The sequence below is a fragment of the Zeugodacus cucurbitae genome, chromosome 5 (assembly GCF_028554725.1).
Source record: "Zeugodacus cucurbitae isolate PBARC_wt_2022May chromosome 5, idZeuCucr1.2, whole genome shotgun sequence".
Classification (NCBI taxonomy): Eukaryota; Metazoa; Arthropoda; class Insecta; order Diptera; family Tephritidae; genus Zeugodacus; species Zeugodacus cucurbitae.
Window position 1 is genome coordinate 5,278,127 of NC_071670.1, and position 21,032 is coordinate 5,299,158.

The following is a 21,032-nucleotide window of genomic DNA, read 5'->3' on the forward strand; positions in this document are numbered from 1 at the left end:
TTTTCGTATTGGAGAATTTGAAACTGCTTTTCAACTAACTCCATGTTAAGCTGACTACATTTTTGACAAAAATATCCAGAAATTTCTACCCATTAAAGTATTTTTTATGCATTTACATCTTTAGAACTCAATGCTTTATCATTTCATAAGGACTTAAGCATGAACTCTACAAAATTGACTAAAACGAATTTATGATTAGCTCAGTACTGACACAAAAAGTAGCAAAATCTAGACGTCGCCGGAGAGATACCAAAACCACCTCATACCGCCACAAATCTAAGCAGATAATAACATGTCAAATGATGGTACGAAGTGCGACATTTTAGACTCGAATGTTATCAAAAAACAGACAACATTTTAATACCAACTTGTCAATGACGTTTAAAGTACATGTCAAATTAGTGGAATTGACTCGCGGTAAAGCAACTTAAATTTGTTAGCATGATGTGATAAGTAAGGCATTCTATGAAACTTATTTATGTGTTGTGATTTCTGGTGGTGATCAGCGAAAGAATTTATTTTTTGTGTCTTCTTAGACTTTTAGAGTTTAGAGAGAGTATAAAAAGTATTTTGAGATTTCGAAAGAAAGCTAAGAATGAGTCTAGAAGCATTGTCTGTGATTTAAGAAACTATATCTATAGGCTTCCAAAGAGCTTTTTCGAAAAATGCTGATAAAAAAGCTCTGGAAAAATCCATTAGCACTTTATATTTAGTTCAAAAAATGAGAAAATGAATTTGGAGATTGATAAATCGAACAAACAACTCTCATAAAACATTTAAAAATTCAGCAAAGGAAATTAGTTTTTGTGTCTTTAGAGTTTAGAGAGAGTATAAAAGGTATTTTGAGATTTCGAAAGAAAGTCTAGAAGCATTGTCTGTAATTTAAGTATCTATCTCTTGGCTCCCAAAGAGCCTTTGGGAAAAATGCTGATGAAAAAGCTCTCGAAAAATGTATTGGAAGTTATAATCAAAAATTTAAAAAACTAATTTAGAGAGTGCCAAATCGAACAAACACTATTATAAAACTGTTAAAAACTTGTGTCTTCTCACACCTTTAGAGTTTAGAGAGAGTATAAAAGGTCTTTTGAGATTTGAGAAGAAAGGCTTAAGCGCTTCTTGGATTCCAAAAAGCTTTTGTTGAAAGCTTTGCGTATAAAAAAAGCTCCACTAGACCTTTATAATTTGTTCAAAGCTTGAAAAAGTTAATTTATAGAGTGATAAAACGAACATACAACTCTCATAAAACAGGTTTATAGGACGATATTAAAGATGAAGCACGCAAATTATAAAAATAAAAAAATCGAGTTTTCTTTCTATATATTTTATAAAAGTCTACCAACCAAAAATTTAATTTTCTCCTTAGCAGCTTTGTCATGAGCATTTGCAACAATTAATCCGCTGACTTACCGCATTATTGTTTTGATAAATATGCTGATTTGAAATTAATACCGTCAGGTCCCATCAATTATGGAACTGCTCGCACACTTGCACCTTTTTGTTATGAATTTATATTATTAAAATGTGATTTGTCTAAATATTTGCATTGTTGATATTATAAACATTAACATAGTGCTTGCCAGCGAATGGTTGAAAGAATTAATATACTTAACGAATAGGTAACGTAACAAAGAAATAGCAACCACAATCAGCTGATCGATGGTTTTTGAAAAGTCATCGTCACATTATATGTATTAAAACTGCCTCTAAGTGCCGTTATTAATTGTGAAGTACAATCATTCAAACGATCGATTAATTACAATATTAATAATAAAATGGTTAATAATCATTTTTGATCCAATGTTGAATTGTTTAAGCTTAAGTTTGTTATTAGTTAAAAAGACACTTGGTGGTTTCTTCGAGACTGCCAAGGAACAACTGTCCTTAAAAAGTTAGTTAAAGTTCTTATAGAATTAAAAATTATACCCTTCAACTGTTGAGCAAGAGTAACATTTTGACCCACTAAACTGCGTACTGATCAAAATAATATATTTAACATTTAATTTAAATCTTCCTTTTTGTCTAAATGTGACATTTTAGGTTAGGTTTTTTGGATTTCTGCTCAAAGTTGTTATTATAGGTAAATTTTTCTAAATTAAAAAAGTGTTTATTTTTTTAAATCGTATAAAAATCATAAAAATAAATTTATTTATATTACAAGATGACAATTTAATTATTATTTTTTAATATTAATTTAATTTGAATTTTTGAAGTTGTTTTAATTTTTATTTGTTTTACAATTATTTTAATTGTTTTATTTTTAAATTATTATTATTATTTTTTTATATAATTATAATTTTTTAATGTTTTTTTAATTCTTATATTTTTTACTTTTTTGTATTATAAATTTTGTATTTTATTTAATTTTTATTTGTTTTAAACATTTTATTTTTATTTTTATTTGTATTTTTTGTAAATTTTGTCCTTTATTTAATTTTGTAAATTTTTTTATTTTTATTTGTTTTACAATTTTTTTTAATTATTTTTTAATTTATTTTAATTATTTATAATTTCTAATTTCTTTTAATTTTTTCTTATTTATTTTTTGTTTTTAATTATTCTTTAAATCTTTAATTTTTATTTGTATATTTTTAATATTTTTTTTATCTTTTTTTATTTATAACAATTATTTTACAGTCGAACTTTTATAACTCGAAGTTCTCCTTAACTCCAACTCAGGAATTGGCAATAAAAGACAAATTTCATACAAATTACCAAACCTAACTCGGAGCTCCTCTAGCTCGATTTTTTTTTTGTGGATTGTGGTGATTCGAGTTAAGGAAGTTCAGCTGTATTTACGAATTTATGGAAAAAGCTCTTTCTACTTCACGCCTCTCAGAATTCTTTATTTACACAATTAAATGTCACAATTTAGGTTATATTAGGCTTCTTCGGTTAAAGCTGTTGCTATAGGTCAGACATTTTTTTAAATATGTTGCAAAGCGAATTTTTGCTTTAAAAATTTTATTTAATTTAATTTAATGTTATTTTATTTTATTTTATTTTATTTTATTTTATTTTATTTCATTTTTTATTTTATTTCATTTTTTATTTTATTTTATTTTGTTTTATGTTATTTTATTTATTTTATTTTATTTTATGTTATTTTATTTTATGTTATTTTATTTTATTTTATTTCATTTTTTATTTTATTTTATTTTATTTCATTTCATTTCATTTCATTTCATTTCATTTCTTTTCATTTCATTTTATTTTATTTTATTTTATTTTATTTTATTTTATTTTATTTTATTTTATTTTATTTTATTTTATTTTATTTTATTTTATTTTATTTTGTTTTGTTTTGTTTTATTTTATGTTATTTTATTTTATTTTATTTTCCTGCTTGCATCCTCGGTTGAATTGTGCGCTCTCTCATCATTCAGCAAACATTTTTTGATTGTATAAAATTTAATATTTACATAAATACCGCATTATGGATATTAGTATTTACTACTACTTCATTTGGTAGCCACTCTCATTGATACTTCCTCTTTGCGGGCGCATAAAACAAAAAAAAAAAAAACAACTGCATGCATCCTCGGCTCAATTGATATGCAAAAAGCATGCTTAGTATTTATGACTTTTCGAAGTGAGTTAAATGCCCCGACGAAGGTCACGCTTTCGGCACTATGCCAAATGCCAACGTCATAATAAAATTTGTCACTGCCTAGCGGTTGGAGGTGGTGGGTTTTTAAACCTACAACTTAACAGCAAACATACACATGAACTAAGCAAAAAACAAAAAAATTGCTTAAGAGTTTGTCACATTGTGCGTGCTGAACAAGTGATTGTTGTGCGAGCATTAATAAACGATCGATTATTATCATTTGTGTGTTTGCGTGTGTGTGTGTGTTATCGTTTCGGGCTCACTAGCGCTTACATGGTACGCTGTCAAATTTTAAATGACTTTGTAATCAAGCCCAAAAAGAGGCGCTAAAGCTCTATGCTAATCCTGCGTATGAAAATATTTAAACTGTTCAAGTGATAGAGTATGCAAATATGAGAATTAAATACGAAAATTTATTATTTGTAAACAATCGATCATATTTTGTTTGTTTGTACGTGTGTGTGTGTGTGTGTATACTATTATAATTTATGATTTGGTGTTGTACTTGATTTTGCGGATTTTGCGAGTGACAACAATTTTTTTTTTATTTTATTTTTATTTTTGTTATTGTTATTGTTGTTGGCCGCGTGCTTCATTTAAATTTATGAATAACATAAATTTTGTGCACTACTAATTAAGTGTGCGTAATGCAAGTGAGCGCCAAGTGTTTGTCTAGTAAATTTTTATCGAAAGTACTGTGAGTCAAAAATATCTCCCAAGTATACATATAGCACAGATATTAAATAAAAAATAAAAATATATCTACAAAGTTGTATTACATATGTAATTGCGTCAATACAAGTAGTACCTGTGCCTGTAATCAAATTGCATTGCTCAAGTGTTTGCTGCATGATATCAGCGTCGTTTGCCGCCAACTTAGCTGCCGCTTAGCTGTTGATCAAGCAACCGCTGGCCTGTTGGGTAGGCCAGACAGGCAAGCGCGGCGTGTCATACATATAGGTTAGACCAACGTAAACTGGGGCAATCTTCTCGAAGTTTACGCTAAATTGACACTCGAAATGCGTGTGTGCAATACGATTAAGTATGCGTTGATTTGTGCTAAATTTGTTATTTATGCGGCTAGAGAATGGGCTAGCGCATGGTCAGCGCGATTGTAGCATGCTAGAGCATGCGTCATAATAGGCTAGACTAGGTGGTTTCTAAAGTTTGTTTGTTAAATTTAAGGGTAACTGGTTACATAGTAGATATAAAAAATATTAAAATGTAAAAAGAAAAATATAAAAAATATCATATACAAATATATATAAAAATAAAATAATTTAAATTTAATATAAAAAAAATATAATAAATATAAAAATATTATAAAAATGATAAAAAAATAATATAAAAAATATAACAAAAATATAAATATAATAATAAATAAATATAAAATAATATAAAAATATTGTAAAAATTATAAAAAATAAATATAAATTTTATATAAAATAATATCAAAAAAATATCCAATAGTATAAAAATAAATAAAATACTTTAAAAAATATATAATAAATATAAAAAGTTTAAAAAAATATGAAAGAATACCAAAAATTTAAACGTATAAAAAAGATATAAACTAAATGTAAACAATGTAAAATTATAGAAAAAAATGGTGCGAGGAGTCCCTACGCGCGGAAGAAGTTATACTTCTTAGTGATATTCCAAGAAATGCATATCACTAGCGACTACTAGCGAGAGGGAAAAGATAAAAATATGGTGTAGTGACCAACACTTTCTTAAATTCACATTTTATAAATTTATTATGCACATTTTATAAAGCAAAGTCCAAATCAATTATCATTTCTGGGTTATGACGGATAATATTTACAATTGGATTATGATAACTAAAATACGATATGAAATGTCTTACATCTATTTTATCTATATTTCTCGCGAATACCGCATCAATAGTCGTACCTCCTTTTGTCGTAGGATCATTTCTTCCATTGATTATTTCTAATGAAAATTTATCTCGGAGCGATCATCGAAGAAACATCATTTCTAATATGCCACAAGACAAAATTAGAAATGAAGTTCATAAACCTCACGCTGTCAGATAAAACAATATACCTCCTCATCGCGGGTGCTAATACTTTCGATTTGCAAAGAAAGTAAATGAAGACTGGCTACAGAAATGATCCTGTGAAGTATAGTCTCAACTTTTCAACGGCCAATGCAGAGTATTTCAACCAAAAGTCACACAAAATAGTTGAGAATTCGCAGAAATGAAACAGAAACGAAAGAAAAATAATGCGCAAGCATACAATCATACATATGCGTACACATGTGAATATGTCACCAACCAAAAATTTAAACATTGTTCTACAAAAACAAGAATTGCTCAAATAGCATAAGCATGGCAAGTGCTTTAAGTTCTCTGCTTTACTCTCATTCACTCTCTCTCTCTCTCGCGTTAATTGTTCAACGCTATTCCCTCTCCACTGAAGCGTTAAACGCAACCTTTTCCGAAGTCATATAAGAAGTATATCTTCAAAAAAATAAAAATAAAAAAAATATTAAAAAAATGAAAATATAAAAAAAATATAAAATAAATATAAAAACATTAAGAAGAAAAAAATACAGTGGAACTTCCTTAACTCGATCTTTTGAATTGGCATTTTCCTTCCATAAAACGAACTTTTCGACCAGTGCATAATACAAAATTTAAAATTTTACTGTCGAGACAGAATTTTATGAAGGAGAATAAAAACATATGATATTACCCATAGATATACAAAATAAAAAAATATAAAAAAATAAAAATTTAATATTAAAACACAAATAAAAATATATAAAAAAATAAGATAAATAAAAAAATATTTGTTCGTATTAGTAACCGTTAATCGTATTTCATTTTAAAATAAAAATATACCTTCAAAACTATTAAACCCTGCTCATATTATTTTGTTTACACCGACATTTTTTCTAAAAATATTAACAAAAAATATTTAAGTACCACTATTAACAGTAAAAATCAAGTGTAACAGTAATAAATAATACTTACAATAATTAAAATAACAGTATCATTAATTACCGTTCATTGACCTGCCCGAAGCATTGATAAGCTGTTGGCGCATATCGCTTGTGTGTTGTAAGGCGATTGATTATGGCGATGCGGTAACTAGGAAATATATGCATATCAGAATGGCTACTTGCAAGAATATTTAAAAATAGTAAAAAAAAAAGAAGAGAAAGAAATGTAGGAAAGCGATCATGTAATTTATTTCAAGCAAACTTTCTTTGTTCCTGAAATACATATGATGTGAAGTAAGTAGGTGTGCTTTTAAGAGACTTGAATTCGATTGAAATCGTTCGATTAATTCCAATATCACTGCTCTTTCTTATTCGATGGTATGTAGTAGGGCTCTTAAAATTATTCGAATAACCTGAAAACCGATTAGTCGAATATCTTAAGTCCAAAAAATTCGTCTGCGAAATTAAAAATTATAATTTATTTCAACTTTAAATCAATAAAAAGTGTCTACATGGTTGTTTTTGTCAATTTCGTCCTTTGAGTCATTCACAATAGTAAAACTAGTCTAAAATGTGTCAAATAAAACTTGGTAGCATTAGATAGCGGTTATATCACTTTAGTGAGAGTATATGGAGTATATGGTCTCTTGTAAAAACTTTAACTCGATAACTTTGTTGTTGCCTTTCCGTGTAAAATCTTGAACAAGAGAGCTGCAAAGATAGTGAGCGGAGAAATTGGCGAATCGAAGACAGCCTACGATTGCCTCAGAGCGGGTTTAATCTCAATTAGGGGAATCCTATGTTTCATCAAGTTGTCTGATATATTTATTTACTAGGCAAATTTATCTTTTTTTCGTTCTGATGAGTTTTCTTATAAATATTTTATATATTTTTTTGGATTTATTATAATTATTTCTTAATCACACCCTAACACCCTAAAATGCTATATCATTTGACATGCACTTGAGTAAATCAAAGATTATTTAGAAAATACATAAGTATATACAAATATGTACATACCGTTATGTTATCTCTTTGAAAATAAATGATCTATACATAGAATTATCAAACTTTTCAAAATAAATTTAATTTAGCAAATAAGCATTTAAAGACATATTTTTGTTTATTAATTACTGATACAGTTCGTCAATATTGATATCAAGGCGCCTAATATTCTACTATACAGAGAAAAAATATTTGGGCAAAAGTTAATTTTGTTCAGTGTAGTACTTTGTTTTAGAGTTATTTTCTCATTTTTTATTAATTTCAGTGTAACAGTTGTATAAATATTCATTTTCGACATACAAAATTTCAAATATTTTATTTTATTATTAACTGTGAGACTAGATGGCAATTATTAATGCTATCGATAACAATCGATTATCTCATCGTACACTCCTTATACTGCCTCAAGGTGAGCAGACATTTAAAAAAAAAATAAAAATCATATACTATTTTGACAAAATTTCCACTACGTCTTATAGGCATTTATATTTTATAATATCTTGAGAATGGATAAAACTCCTTTAAAAATCATAAAATCAAAAAGTTGCCAGACAACGCTTTTTCAAAATTTTCTCAACAATATTTTATTACATTTATTTTATTATTATTATTTATTGCGTTAATTAATCTTAAGCAAATATTGCAATATTTATATATTATTCATTTAAATTTTCTTATGAAAAGGTGTGGGTTATGCTGTAAAGTTTTATAATCTACCATACCCAAATAATACATTTACATTTTTTTTCAATATATAGCGCCACATTGTGCCATCGCTCCCACAATTTAACAGACACTTGTTAATTATTTATTGTCAATTAATACAGAAAAAAAATATTTCGACTGGTTTTGTTTTGCTAAAAATAGTTTATATTGTTTTATAATTAATTTAATTGACACTTTCGAAAGTCGAGACGTACCGCTTACCATATGTGGGTGTTTTAAATTTAAATTTAGTACGAAATATGGTTCATTGCATTTCGCGAGAGTATTTAGCACTAAATAATCGATATATCGATAACTTTTTGTTTGATAATCGATGCTTTTTCCGATAGAAATACAGTTGTGTGGATGTTTGAAATTTAAATTTTTGTTTGGAGCTTATTTAGCACCAAATAATCGATATTTTTATTTGGTAATCGATAAATCGATACCGTTTTGATACAAATAAACTTGTGTGAATGTTTTAAATATAAATTTTTATAAAATTTGTGATTCACTGCGTGTATCAAGATTATTTAGCACCCAATAATCGATATTTCTAAACTATGTTATTTGGTAATCGATAAATCGATACCTTTTTTGATACAAATAAACTTGTGTGGATGTTTTAAATATAAATTTATATTAAAATTGTGATTCACTGTATGTTTCAAGATTATTTGGCACCCAATAATCGATAGTTTGATAACTTTGTTATTTGAGAATCGATATGTCGATTACTTTTTCGATAGAAATCAAGTTGTGTGGTTGTTTTAAATTTAAATTTATATTAAAATTGTGATTCACTGCGTGTATCACGATTATTTATCATCCAATAATCGATATTTTTATTTGGTTATCGATTAACTTTTCGATAGAAATCAAGTTGTGTAGATAATCCAATAATCGATATTTCGATAACTATGTTCTTTGATAATCGATAAATCGATTACTTTTTCGATAGAAATAAAGTTAATTGGATGTTTTAAAATTAAATTTGTATTTAAAGTATGATCCAATGCATGTTTGTGATTTTTAGCATCTAATAATCGATATTTCGATAACTTTGTGGTAAAAATTTAAGTGTGCCTTAAACTTAAAAACGTGATTGAGCCTTGGAAACGGACTCCAGTATTTATACACTCTTTAAAGAGAAGTTTTAGCCATTCAGTGTTGGATATCCTTTAGATTCCTCGCCTTAAGGATTCACTATTTCTGTGTTCAAAGCCTTCTTTTATTTGGATCTCACTGATAAACAGTTTAAATCATAGCTGATATACTTGATTTTTTTTTTTTTTTCAAAAACACGTATTTTTTAGCAAAAAAGCTGTAGCCAGTGTGAACTGGGAGTAAGGATTTTTTGTTATTCTAAACTGCATAAATATATGAAAGCATTCAAAGATTATTGAAAATATTTGCAATAAATGCACGTAAAGGTTGATTATTTTTTTATTTTTATAAAAAAATAGTTCACTGATGTGCTAACGGTCTTTTGTCATTTTATTTGATGTCATAATATTTCTGCGAAAAAATCACGATCAATGAGCTTTATTTGCGTTTTTCGTTATTTCAAAGACGATTTATTTGTTGAATTTGTTGTTGTTGGATTTTGGTATTTTTTTCAACTGCTAAATACAGCCATTGTACAAAGTGAAAATGTGACAATTTGCTGAATTCACTCGAAAAATTTCGGTGGCTATATATTTTGTTGTTTTCATTGTTGTTAATGTAAATATACAGAAGTGTCTAGTTGACACATACAAAAATGTCATAAGAATAATGTCAACAACGTTGAATATCATAATTGAATGAGGAAATACAAGCAGGTGTCTGTATGTATGAATGTATGCTCGACTGATTATTTTTTGACAAAAAATGGCACACCTGCTGGTGGTCAAAAGATAATAAAGCGTTAAATCACCATAACAGTTATCTGCTTATATAAAATATTTTAATTTTTTTACTCTTATTTTTTACTGCATTTCCCGTTGATGGAAAAATAACTTTGAAATCTCAAATATGCACTTCCTTTGCCACTCTAATTTCGCTGTAATGCCGCTAATAAAAACAACTTAGCACTGATCACGTATAGAAATATTTAGCAAATATGCATTGACACTTGTGCATATAAATACACAGACACATACATACAAACATACAAACATATAATTTTCACGTTAATGTCTTTATTTTGTTGACAATGTTAACAACTGACGCCACAGTGATTTCATTTTTCACTTCTTTTTCAACAAAAAAAACAACCGCAGTTACTAATTTTTGTACGTAAGTTTGCTAAAAATGTGTCCGGTCTGGATCGTTGCGGTGTGCGGGGGAATTACCGTACGTTATTTTGTCAAATAAATGTCAATCAACTGCTAATAAGCGGCGGCGCAGGCGGTATGTATGCCAGGAAAGTACGGAAAATCACGTCTTATCGCATATATGTACGAGTAGCGTGCGATAAATACTTAGAAAATATGAATTTTGAAAATGTTTTGAAGTTAGCTGAAGCATATATAATATTTTGAAAAGTAACTTTTTTTTCAAAGTTCGAAAACGAAATTTTTCATTTCGAACTTAAAAATTAAGAGCCATAATTTCGAAATAATTTATGCCTTTTTCCTAGTTAGTCTTCGTATTTCGAAATTAAGAGCTTTTCGAAGTTAGTCTCGAAATCGAATTATTTGTCTTTGAATTTCGAAATTAGGAGCATTAAATAAAAAAGTAATTTCTCAGTTTTTCGCAGTAAGCTGCGAATTACGAAATATCTGACTTCGAATTTCGAAATTTAGATCCAGAAATAAAAATATAATTTCCACATTTTTCGAATTTAGACACGAAAATCGAAATATTTGATTTCGAAATTAAGAGGCATGATTGAAAACGACCTTGATTTTCGAAATTAAAAGCTATATATAAAAGCAATTTCTCCGTTTCTCGAATTCTTTCAAAATTTAAATATTTGACTTCGAATCTTGAAATAATGAACCGTAAATAAAGCACTGATTTCGCCATTTTTCGTAGGTAGCCTCCTAAATCAAAATATTTAATTCGAATTTCGAAGTTAAAAGCCTTTAATAAGAAAATAATTTCTTCGTTTTTCAAAATTAATCTCGAAAATGGAAATATTTGACTTCGAATTCTGAAATCCATTGAAGTATTAATTTGACTTCGAATTTCGAAATTCAATGAAGAATTCCATCGAAAAAAAATAATTTTTCTTAAAATATTGACCCTATGTGAAGTAATCCAAAGTACTGAATATATATATTTTCAGTGCTATATTTTAAAGAAACTTTAATTTTTAAAACTAATCATAATCCTCTCGATTTGGTATCACAATATCAACGAAATCTTATTGTCTATATAGATGAAGAACATATAGTGGTCCGACACACTTAATGATTGTAAAAAAAATATACAGTTTTCAAGATCTTAGCTTGTTACTTCTTTAAAGAATTCTACTGACAATAACCCCGATGTGTGTTTTTGACAACTAAGGTCTAGGATTAAATTTTGCAGTTTTGCTAGATCACTTTTTCTGAAGAATTTCTTAAATTTTCTCTCCTTTTAAATGCGAAAGCTTGAAGAAGATAAATAGTATCGTGTATTAAACACATATTTATCGAGACGTCACTGTACTTGCACTCGAAAAATTAACGACTTACAACACTACTCTCATATTAATAGTTATGACATTGTTAATGTAAGAATTTAACACTAGAATTCTGAAAATTTCATACTTAACCAAATAGCATTTGCGAAATTGATAACAGAAACTACTTATTTTCTCGCCAAGTACTTATTTTCTACGAGAGTTATGAATGAGCTTTAGGCTGTCAGCCTATACTGTAGTAAAAGCAAAAATATATTAATGAAAATAATATTTGTTTCTACAACTGCAATTTGTAGCCTCTATCTCGAGTGTTATTCATACATTTTGTTTATGAAAAATTAAAATATTTCAAAGAAAGTAAGCAAAATATACACAATTTTATTTGCATTGCACTGCACTCTTATAAATGTACGGTATCGCACACCGAAATTTTCCTCTCATCAATGTTATTTTCCTTAATTCAATGATTAATGTCAACGTCATCACGCATTTATTTATAATATTTATTGCTTACAACAACTGCCTTTATATGATATGGATATATCATCATCTCGTATATCACTTAAGTGTCGAGTTTGTTTTATCATCCGTTAAGCGCTTCATTAATATTGTATAAATGCAGGCACGAGTTTACGAGTATCAATGTGTTAGCGTTAGTCGATGTAAGTGCTTGGCATAAACTCGTCAGCTATCGATTATTAAGTGATAAGTGTGAGCCTTTAAGTCGTTTAGGTGCTACTACTTATGGAAATGTAATCGCTTATGTATTTATGCGATGAGCTATTGTTTACAAATACTCTTCATTGCTTGCTTACAAATGTAGGCTATAAAGTTATGTAATTGTTGTGATAACATTCTTGTAAAACGACATGACCTTCCTGGATTCAGAAAGATACTTTACTAGTAGACTACTTGACTTTCGTAAGCAAGCAGGCAGGAGTAACAAGCTGAAACATATCTTGTCTGCACGTAAAAGCTCAACACGTGAAGAGCTTTCGGTGAAAGCTACTTTTCTAGTGATCTTGGAAGTCATAAGAGGTCCACGAACACTTAAAAGCTCAACACATGCCTTTAAAGAGCCTTCGGTGAAAGCTACTTTACTGAAGAGTATGCAGAGTATATTAAGCTCGTCGAAAGCTTTCAATTGATAAAGTACATTTTTTTACTCATTGAAACCTCATTGGTTTAAACATACCAATTAAAAATTTAAAAGCTTAACACATGTACTTCAAAGAGCTTTCAGTGAAAGTTATCTTACTAGATACCATGAAAGTTGTGAAGGCCTTACTGACTTAAATATAACCATCGAGCATTAAAAAGCTTAACACGCAAAAAGCTTTCCGTGAAAGTTAACTTATCAGATAGTAAGAAAGTCGTGGATGCTTCGCTGGCTTAAACATATCGGTCGAACACTTAAAAGCTCAGCAGCCACACTTCAAAGAGCTTTCGATGAAAGCTACCTTATTAGAGAGTATGTAAGTCAGTAAGACCTGAAGATAGAAACAATGTCTCCTTATCCATCGTTAAAACGGTATATCAGGACATTCAGAATTCATATAGAGCTTCCAATTTATGAGTTTACCACTAAAACACCGAGCATCCTGGAGTGAAAAAAAAATCAAAATCACATATAATTTATAAAAACCTTAATTTGTCTTTAGCTCCAACAATTAATCAATTCTTCGAGCCAATTACTCAAGTTACAAACAATTAATACAACAATAACAAGAAGAAATATAAATCAAAACATACCCTATATTTATAAATCATCGAAATATTCCACCAATAAATCAAAGCAAAGCATAGTCGTCTCAAATAATCTTTATATATGTTCGAGATATCAGTAACCAGGTTATAAAAAAGCAATTAACTACTTTAATAATTGGTTAATTACTTAAATTCTAATCTGCCGACAGGCGCGGCATACAACACCTGGTATCAGATATACACAAGCATACTCACCGAAAATTGTATAGCAACAATGTAATTACTGTGCGTTGAAGAAGCAGAAGAAGAAGCGGGTAGTTGATATCAGCGCAACATTTTCAATATTAAGAAGGGTCGCGTAGATTTGTTATAAATTACGCGCTTTTGACCTACATATAAAAATTTTATAGCCATAAAAAGCTTAAGTTTGATAAGCTATATCTATATACATATGTACATATGTAGTATATCTTTCTGTTTCTTCGGAGACCGCCAATATCAAATTTATAATGTGTTTACTAAATGACCGGCCTCTACTTCTTAGAATTATTATGTTGTCTGTATAAAGTTAAGTACCGTAGATTGTGGTCTTCCGATAACACTGATATTTTTGTCAGTCTGTTTAGTTAATAATCGATAAATCGAAGAGTTTGTAGAATATACTAAATATATTTTGATTTCACTAGAGATTAGTGTTTTTAAATTAATTTAAAATTCATATGAAAGGACGTGGTCTTATCTTTTCCACTTTGTATTGAAGTTCTAGGTTCCGCGGATTCAATCTGGGTTCGTTTAAAAAAATTAAAAAATGGAGATCATCCTTTCACTTTTGAATTGCGCTTTCTGAATGCGCTACTTAGATCCTAGACAGTTGATGCTGTTTAGAAGGATGGATTATGCTTATCAATCTCTATTTCTATCTCTATTTCTATTTCTATCTCTATTTTTATCTCTATCTTTGTCTCTACCTCTATCTCTATCCCTCTATCTCTATATCTATATCTATATCTATATCTATATCTATATCTATATCTATATCTATATCTATATCTATATCTATATCTATATCTATATCTATATCTATATCTATATCTATATCTATATCTATATCTATATCTATATCTATATCTATATCTATATCTATATCTATATCTATATCTATATCTATATCTATCTCTATCACTATCACTATCTCTATATCTATATCTATATCTATATCTATTTCTATCACTATCTCTATCTCTATCTCTATCTCTATCTCTATCTCTATCTCTATCTCTATCTCTATCTCTATCTCTATATCTATCTCTAACTCTATCTCTATTTCTAACTCTAACTCTAACTCTAACTCTAACTCTATCTCTAACTCTACCTCTACCTCTAACTCTAACTCTAACTCTAACTCTAACTCTAACTCTAACTCTATCTCTATCTCTATCTCTATCTCTATCTCTATCTCTATATCTATCTCTAACTCTAACTCTATCTCTATCTCTATCTCTATTTCTATTTCTACCTCTATCTCTATCTATATCTTTGTCACTATCCCTCTCTTAAAGTCACGTGTCTGTTACAAGTTTATTGTTTGTTGGTCCAACGTCATTGTTGACTCATAAAATGTAATCAAATTGAAGTGTTTAATATTTGTGGAGAGAATGGGGACAGAATGACATATGTACTACTTAAAAAATGGCGTCTTAGGTTAAAGTGGCACTTACTGACAAGAGCAATATAACGTTAGTATTTATTCTATACGCATCCTCCGCCGTTGGCAACTATATTCTGGTATCTCACTATTGCCGATAGTTTTTAATAAGAATTCTACAATTACAAGAATTGATGATTCGCCATTACGGTGGGGTCATTCCAATTAAATCAAGATTATAATAATAAAAGAAAGAATTTTATTGCGAGTTACTTATCTCCAAATAACCCAGAAGGCATGACGATAAAATAGAAATAAATAAAAAATAGAAAATATAGTAGATATTGAATCAAACGTCTACGTAGCTAAATAAACATTATTTTTGGGAAACCGTAAGAGGGGAAAAGTCACGCGAGTTAATGCGCATAACAAACACACGCAGTCTCTCTGGTCCATGGATCCATCGAGGGAGAGAGAGAAAGAGATAGTAGAATCAATATCTATCTACTCTATTTATATCTGCAACATGCATACATAAATCAGTCTTTGTTGGTTAAAATAATTCTTTTCCTTCTCTTCTTCTTCCTTTACTTCACTATTGAAATGTATATATCTATCTCTATATATTTCAAAAAAAGTATTTAATCTTCGTAGTACACTCGAATTTGTCACATGCTTTATCGATAATTTTTTTTTATTTATTTAATTGCTATTTAATTGTTGTCATGGTGACATTATATCCATATTTAGGTACACTGAAAGAAATTTTTAGTACACGAATTTTTTTTTTAATTTTTTCTTTATATAAATTTCATATATTTTGCGTTTAAAGTGCTTTATTTACCCTTTATCATAATTTAATGCAATATTTAAGCTCTGGAGTTACTTTTTTTAATCAACCTCTAAACTATGCTTTAGTCTGACACGGCGTATGAGTAACCTTCTAATATGATATTTGAATTGGTTTTATTGCTATTTACTTTAATTAGAGTACAGTTATATATTTATGAATTTATTGTTTATAACAGTAAATAAGAGAGTAAATTGTAGATTGTAATTGTATATTTATACTCGTATAGTAAAAAAATCAATATTTAAAATTAAACAAAAACTGAATTTCTGGTTCGGTTTAATTTGTCAAAAAGCAGTCAAATTGATTATAGTTTATATTGGAGATATACTTCTTTAGTTACTGTTTGCTTATGCTATTTAATATATTTAATTTTAAGAATATATTATTTTATATAAAAAATTTTAGTTAAAATTTTTTAAGTTAAAAATTTTTTAAATAAAATTTTATATTTTTTAAATTTATTTTCATTTATGGAATTTTATACGTTAAAAAAATATTTTTTTTTTTAATTTTAAAATTAAAATAGCAAAAAAAATTGGGAAAAAAAAACTTTTATAAAACTTTTATAAAAAAAATTAGTTGAATATTTTTTTTATTTAGTTATTTTTTATTATTTTTTCCAATTAGTTAAATATTTTTTTTATTTATTTATTTTATTAAAAAAATATTTCCATTTTTTTTACTTCAATTTTAAAATTTTTTGAAAAAAAAAAATATTTTTTTTACGTATTAAATTCCATAAATAAAAATAAATTTATATCAAATTATTAATTTTTTTACATTTTTTTTTTTAATTTTTCTTCAATTTACATACACATTTTTGTTGAACATTTTTTATTTATAAAATTTATTTTAACAATTTCCTTATTATGTTATTTTATTCAATTAAATTTCCAATAGATTATATTAGCATAACTTTATATTTTTCATTTATTCTATTAATTTTTTTATTATTGTTTTTAATTTTGTAAATATAATTTTTATTCTATCTTTTTTATCTCTCTTTTAACTTTAATATTATTTTTCCAATAATTTTTCCATATATATTATGGCTTTTTTTCTTAATATAAATATTTTTTGTATTAAAACACAATTTTAATTTAATTTTTATAATTAGTTTTTTGTTTTTTTTTTATATTTTTTATTTTATTTTATTTGTGTGATTTTTATAGTTTGTTTTATTTATTTTATATTATAAACAAGTTCTTTTTATAAAAAAACTATAATCTTTATTTATATTTTAATTGGTTTATTCATTAATTTGTTGTATTTAGTTTAATTTTTTTTGTGAATATATAATATATTTTTCTAATATATTTTCTATTCAAATATATTTATATATATTTTACGTTATACAAATATTTTGTATTTTAATATATATATTTATTTTAATTTTTAAAATTTATTTTTAATTTTTATTTAATTTTTTTATAATTTTAAATTATGTTTTATATTATTTATATTTTAAAAATATTTTTTTTTTATAATTTTTTTATTATATTTTCGTTTATTTGTTTATTTTTTTTTTATTTTTTAAATTCATTTAAATTTTATAATTTTCTTTAATTTTTTTTTTGTAATTTTTATATTCTATTTTTTTTAATTAAATTTAAATTAAATTTTATAAATTTCTTTACTTTTTTTGTAATTTTTTTATTTTATTTATTTAATTATATTTTCGTTTATTTTTTTATTTTTTAAATTCATTTAAATTTTATAATTTTCTTTTTTTTGTAATTTTTGTATTGAATTTAAATTAAATTTTATAAATTTCTTAGATTTTTTTATTTTATTTATTTAATTATATTTGCTTTTATTTTTTTATATTATTTTATTATTATACCTTCTCTTTATCACACTAAAATATTTACTACTATTTACCGTATACTTATCTATATTTTATCTACGCTATTGAAACGAAAAAATCACCAATTTTTCTTTTTAAAATAAAACTTACAATAATCAATTATCAATAATTACCACTAAACAATAATAATTTAATAATGAACCTCGTACTGAACAATCATAAAATAGTAAATTAGATTTCGCCATGCAGTGCAATTTTTCGCCGTGTGTACACTGCTATAAACACTTTCAAGTAACTCGTAATCTATTGTACGGTATATTTTGTCAATAAAAATACACACCTGTCTTAGATACGCGAATGTAAACATTCTTTGAACGCATACTCGTACATACATACAGCTAACGGCAATCATGAGCATAATGCTGAGCAGCGTTATGATGTTCTCGATACATAATACGCGCAGATTTGGAATCTCTACATTCTGTAATTAATAAATAATTATATGGCGCTCAATTAGTCCAAAAAAAAAATAATAAAAAAATAAAATATCACAGTTTCTTTGGTTTCTGCGACAGTGGGCGTAGTAGACGCATTGTGGTGTGGAGGCGCGACGCAGGTGCTTGGTCAAAAGGCGCTGATAATAATGCGCTCACCCACTTCAGGCGCTACTTAAGCACTTACTACACAATGGAGTATTTGGAATGTTTTGTTTCTATTTTCTTAGATTTTTATTTGATTTTATATTCTCTTGATACGATTTCATATATCTACACTGCCTTTGAATACGCTTCTAGAAGCGACAGAGTCAGCAGTTTGCGCGTTATATTCCTCGCGGCAAGTGCATACGGCGGCGTTCAACGCGTTGCTAGCGCTAAATTGCAAGTGCAAGTTGTTTTGGAGTTCAATAATAAAGGAAAAAAGTTAAAAAAAAATTTCTAGTAAAAAAAATATAAATAAAAAATATTTTTAAATAAAAAAAAATATTTTAACAAAAAAATTTTATATTTTTAAATAAAAGAAAATAATTTAAATAAAAAAATATTGAAGAAAAAATTAAAAAAAAAAATTTTAAAAATTAAATTAAATTTTAATTAAATAAAACGAACTTAAAAACCCACCAAGGCCACCTTCAAATGATTCGTTGCACGCATACAAAAACCAAAAATTCCGAATGTGCATTATTTGATTTGTTTTTGTTGTGTTTACCCTATCTTCTGCTTTGTCTGCATTCGTCAAACCACCGACAAATCACTGTCTCAAAATGTATTGCTTGATGTTTGCCAAAATTTTGCGTGTGTTTCCGCATGGTAAAGTGCGTATTTGCGGTAGCGCGCGCCAACGGCAGCAGCAACAGAGGCAGCAGGATTGTGTCAGCCGAGTTATGTCGCCGCGACGCTGGATACTATTGCTCATCTTCTACATAGCGTATTTGATGTTCGGTGCCAGCATCTACTATCACATAGAGCATGGCATCGAGAAGCAACAACGTGCGACGGATCTGCGTGAACGTATTGAAATGAATGGTGAGTAAGAATGTGAATTTTTGTGGAATTCTGAAATTTCGGTATTAAGTAATGGTGGCTTCGGGATCCCGCATATTTGTGACAGATATATGTATGTTTATAACGTTTCTAAAACACACGCGTTTACTGCTTATCAACATAAATTTGTATATTTAGTGACTTAAATGACATATCTTCCAATAAAATTGAATATCAATAATGTGAAGTGCCGTTATAAGATAATAAAAAATAAATAAAACTTAAAAATTCGTGTGCGTTGTTGTTTTCTAATTACCCCAATTTTTTGGTATAGAATGCCATAGGCCTCAATAGAGTTCCAGGATTAAATAATGTTTATATCTCATCGTAATAAACTTAAAATACAATGCAAATATATTCTACAAATAATTATGTTCGAGAAACTTCGGGATCCCGAAATTTAAATACCGTATTTTCGGGATTTCGTACAGGAATTATTTAACCATATTAAGCCCCCATTCCCCATATTGCATCCCCATTTTGATTTTTGAATAACCGACACCGGATTCGTAATCAGCGACCCCGAAAACCCCCGAGTAACGAGATTCAAGCGAATCTGATGAAATTTTCAAAAATCGTCGGCCATATTGGATCCGCCATTTTGATTTTTGAAAAATCGACACCGGATTCGTAATCAGTGACTACGAAAACTCCCGAGTCACGAGATTCAAGCAATTCCGATGAAATTTTCAAAAATTGTCCACCATATTGGATCCTCCATTTCGAATTTTGAAAAACCAATACCGAATTCGTAATCAGCGACCACGAAAACTGCCGAATAACGAGTTTCAGGCGAATCCGATGAGTTTTAAAATTCGCTCTTCGTCATATTGGTTTTCTGGGGTTATCTCAAATCAAAAAACCAAACCTGATTCGATGAGGTTAAATGGATTCAGCGACCCCAAAAATATACGTTACTATGTCAGAGACCCAGGTCAAATTTGTTTTTGTGTGGCTGTGTAATTATTAAGTACCTACATATATAAAGGGTTTTTCAAAAGGGACGCTACAAAAGTAGACCGATAGGGACAGCAAACGAAGCCCTTTTTCCCGCTCTTTTGACTTTTTCGTTTACGTCCATAAATTGGATTTATGGTCGTCATAATCGTGCTGTCAGATCAACAATTCGTCGTCTAGTGGAAAAATTTGAATCCACAGACACAGTACAAAATGTTCCCGGACCAGTGAGACCGAGAAATGCCTGTAATGTCGAAAATATTGTTGCCGCTAGCGCAGCAATTGAGGAAGACCCAAATCAGTCGCTCACACGTCGTTCTCAAGCGTTGGACAGCTCTGTGACGTCGTTGTGGCGAATTTTTTGAAAAGACCTAGGCCTACATATTTACAAGATCAAATTGACGCAAGAACTGAAGCCGCTTGGACTGAACAACAACTTGAAAATGATCCGAATTTCCATCGAAAACTCATCTTCAGCGATGAGGCTCATTTCTGGCTGAATGGCTAATAAGCAAAATATGCGTTATTGGTCAGGCAGCAATCCACACTTACTCCGTGAGTCACCATTTCATCCCGACGCCGTCATTGGACCGTACTTCTACCGTACGTTCTATGATCAAGA

The 21,032-nt window shown here is 28.1% G+C and overlaps 1 protein-coding gene and 1 pseudogene across 4 annotated transcripts in view; one reads left to right on the forward strand and one right to left on the reverse strand.

Moving 5' to 3' along the window:
* Ork1_0 (open rectifier potassium channel protein 1) overlaps window positions 1-21,032 on the forward strand; it is a 45,066-nt gene that overhangs the window by 6,501 nt on the left and 17,533 nt on the right. The window contains exon 2 of one of the 4 annotated variants that reach the window (XM_011178435.3): window positions 19,226-19,435. The exons of 1 other annotated variant lie outside the window; for it this stretch is intronic. In XM_011178435.3, the coding sequence (XP_011176737.2) occupies window positions 19,294-19,435 (142 nt within the window). In that variant the 5' untranslated portion in view covers window positions 19,226-19,293. Of the gene's footprint in view, window positions 1-18,041; window positions 19,436-21,032 lie in introns of those variants that run through there. 2 more of the 4 variants (XM_029038073.2, XM_054232453.1) reach the window with 2 other exon arrangements.
* LOC114803583 (small nucleolar RNA U3) lies at window positions 5,520-5,761 on the reverse strand (annotated as a pseudogene).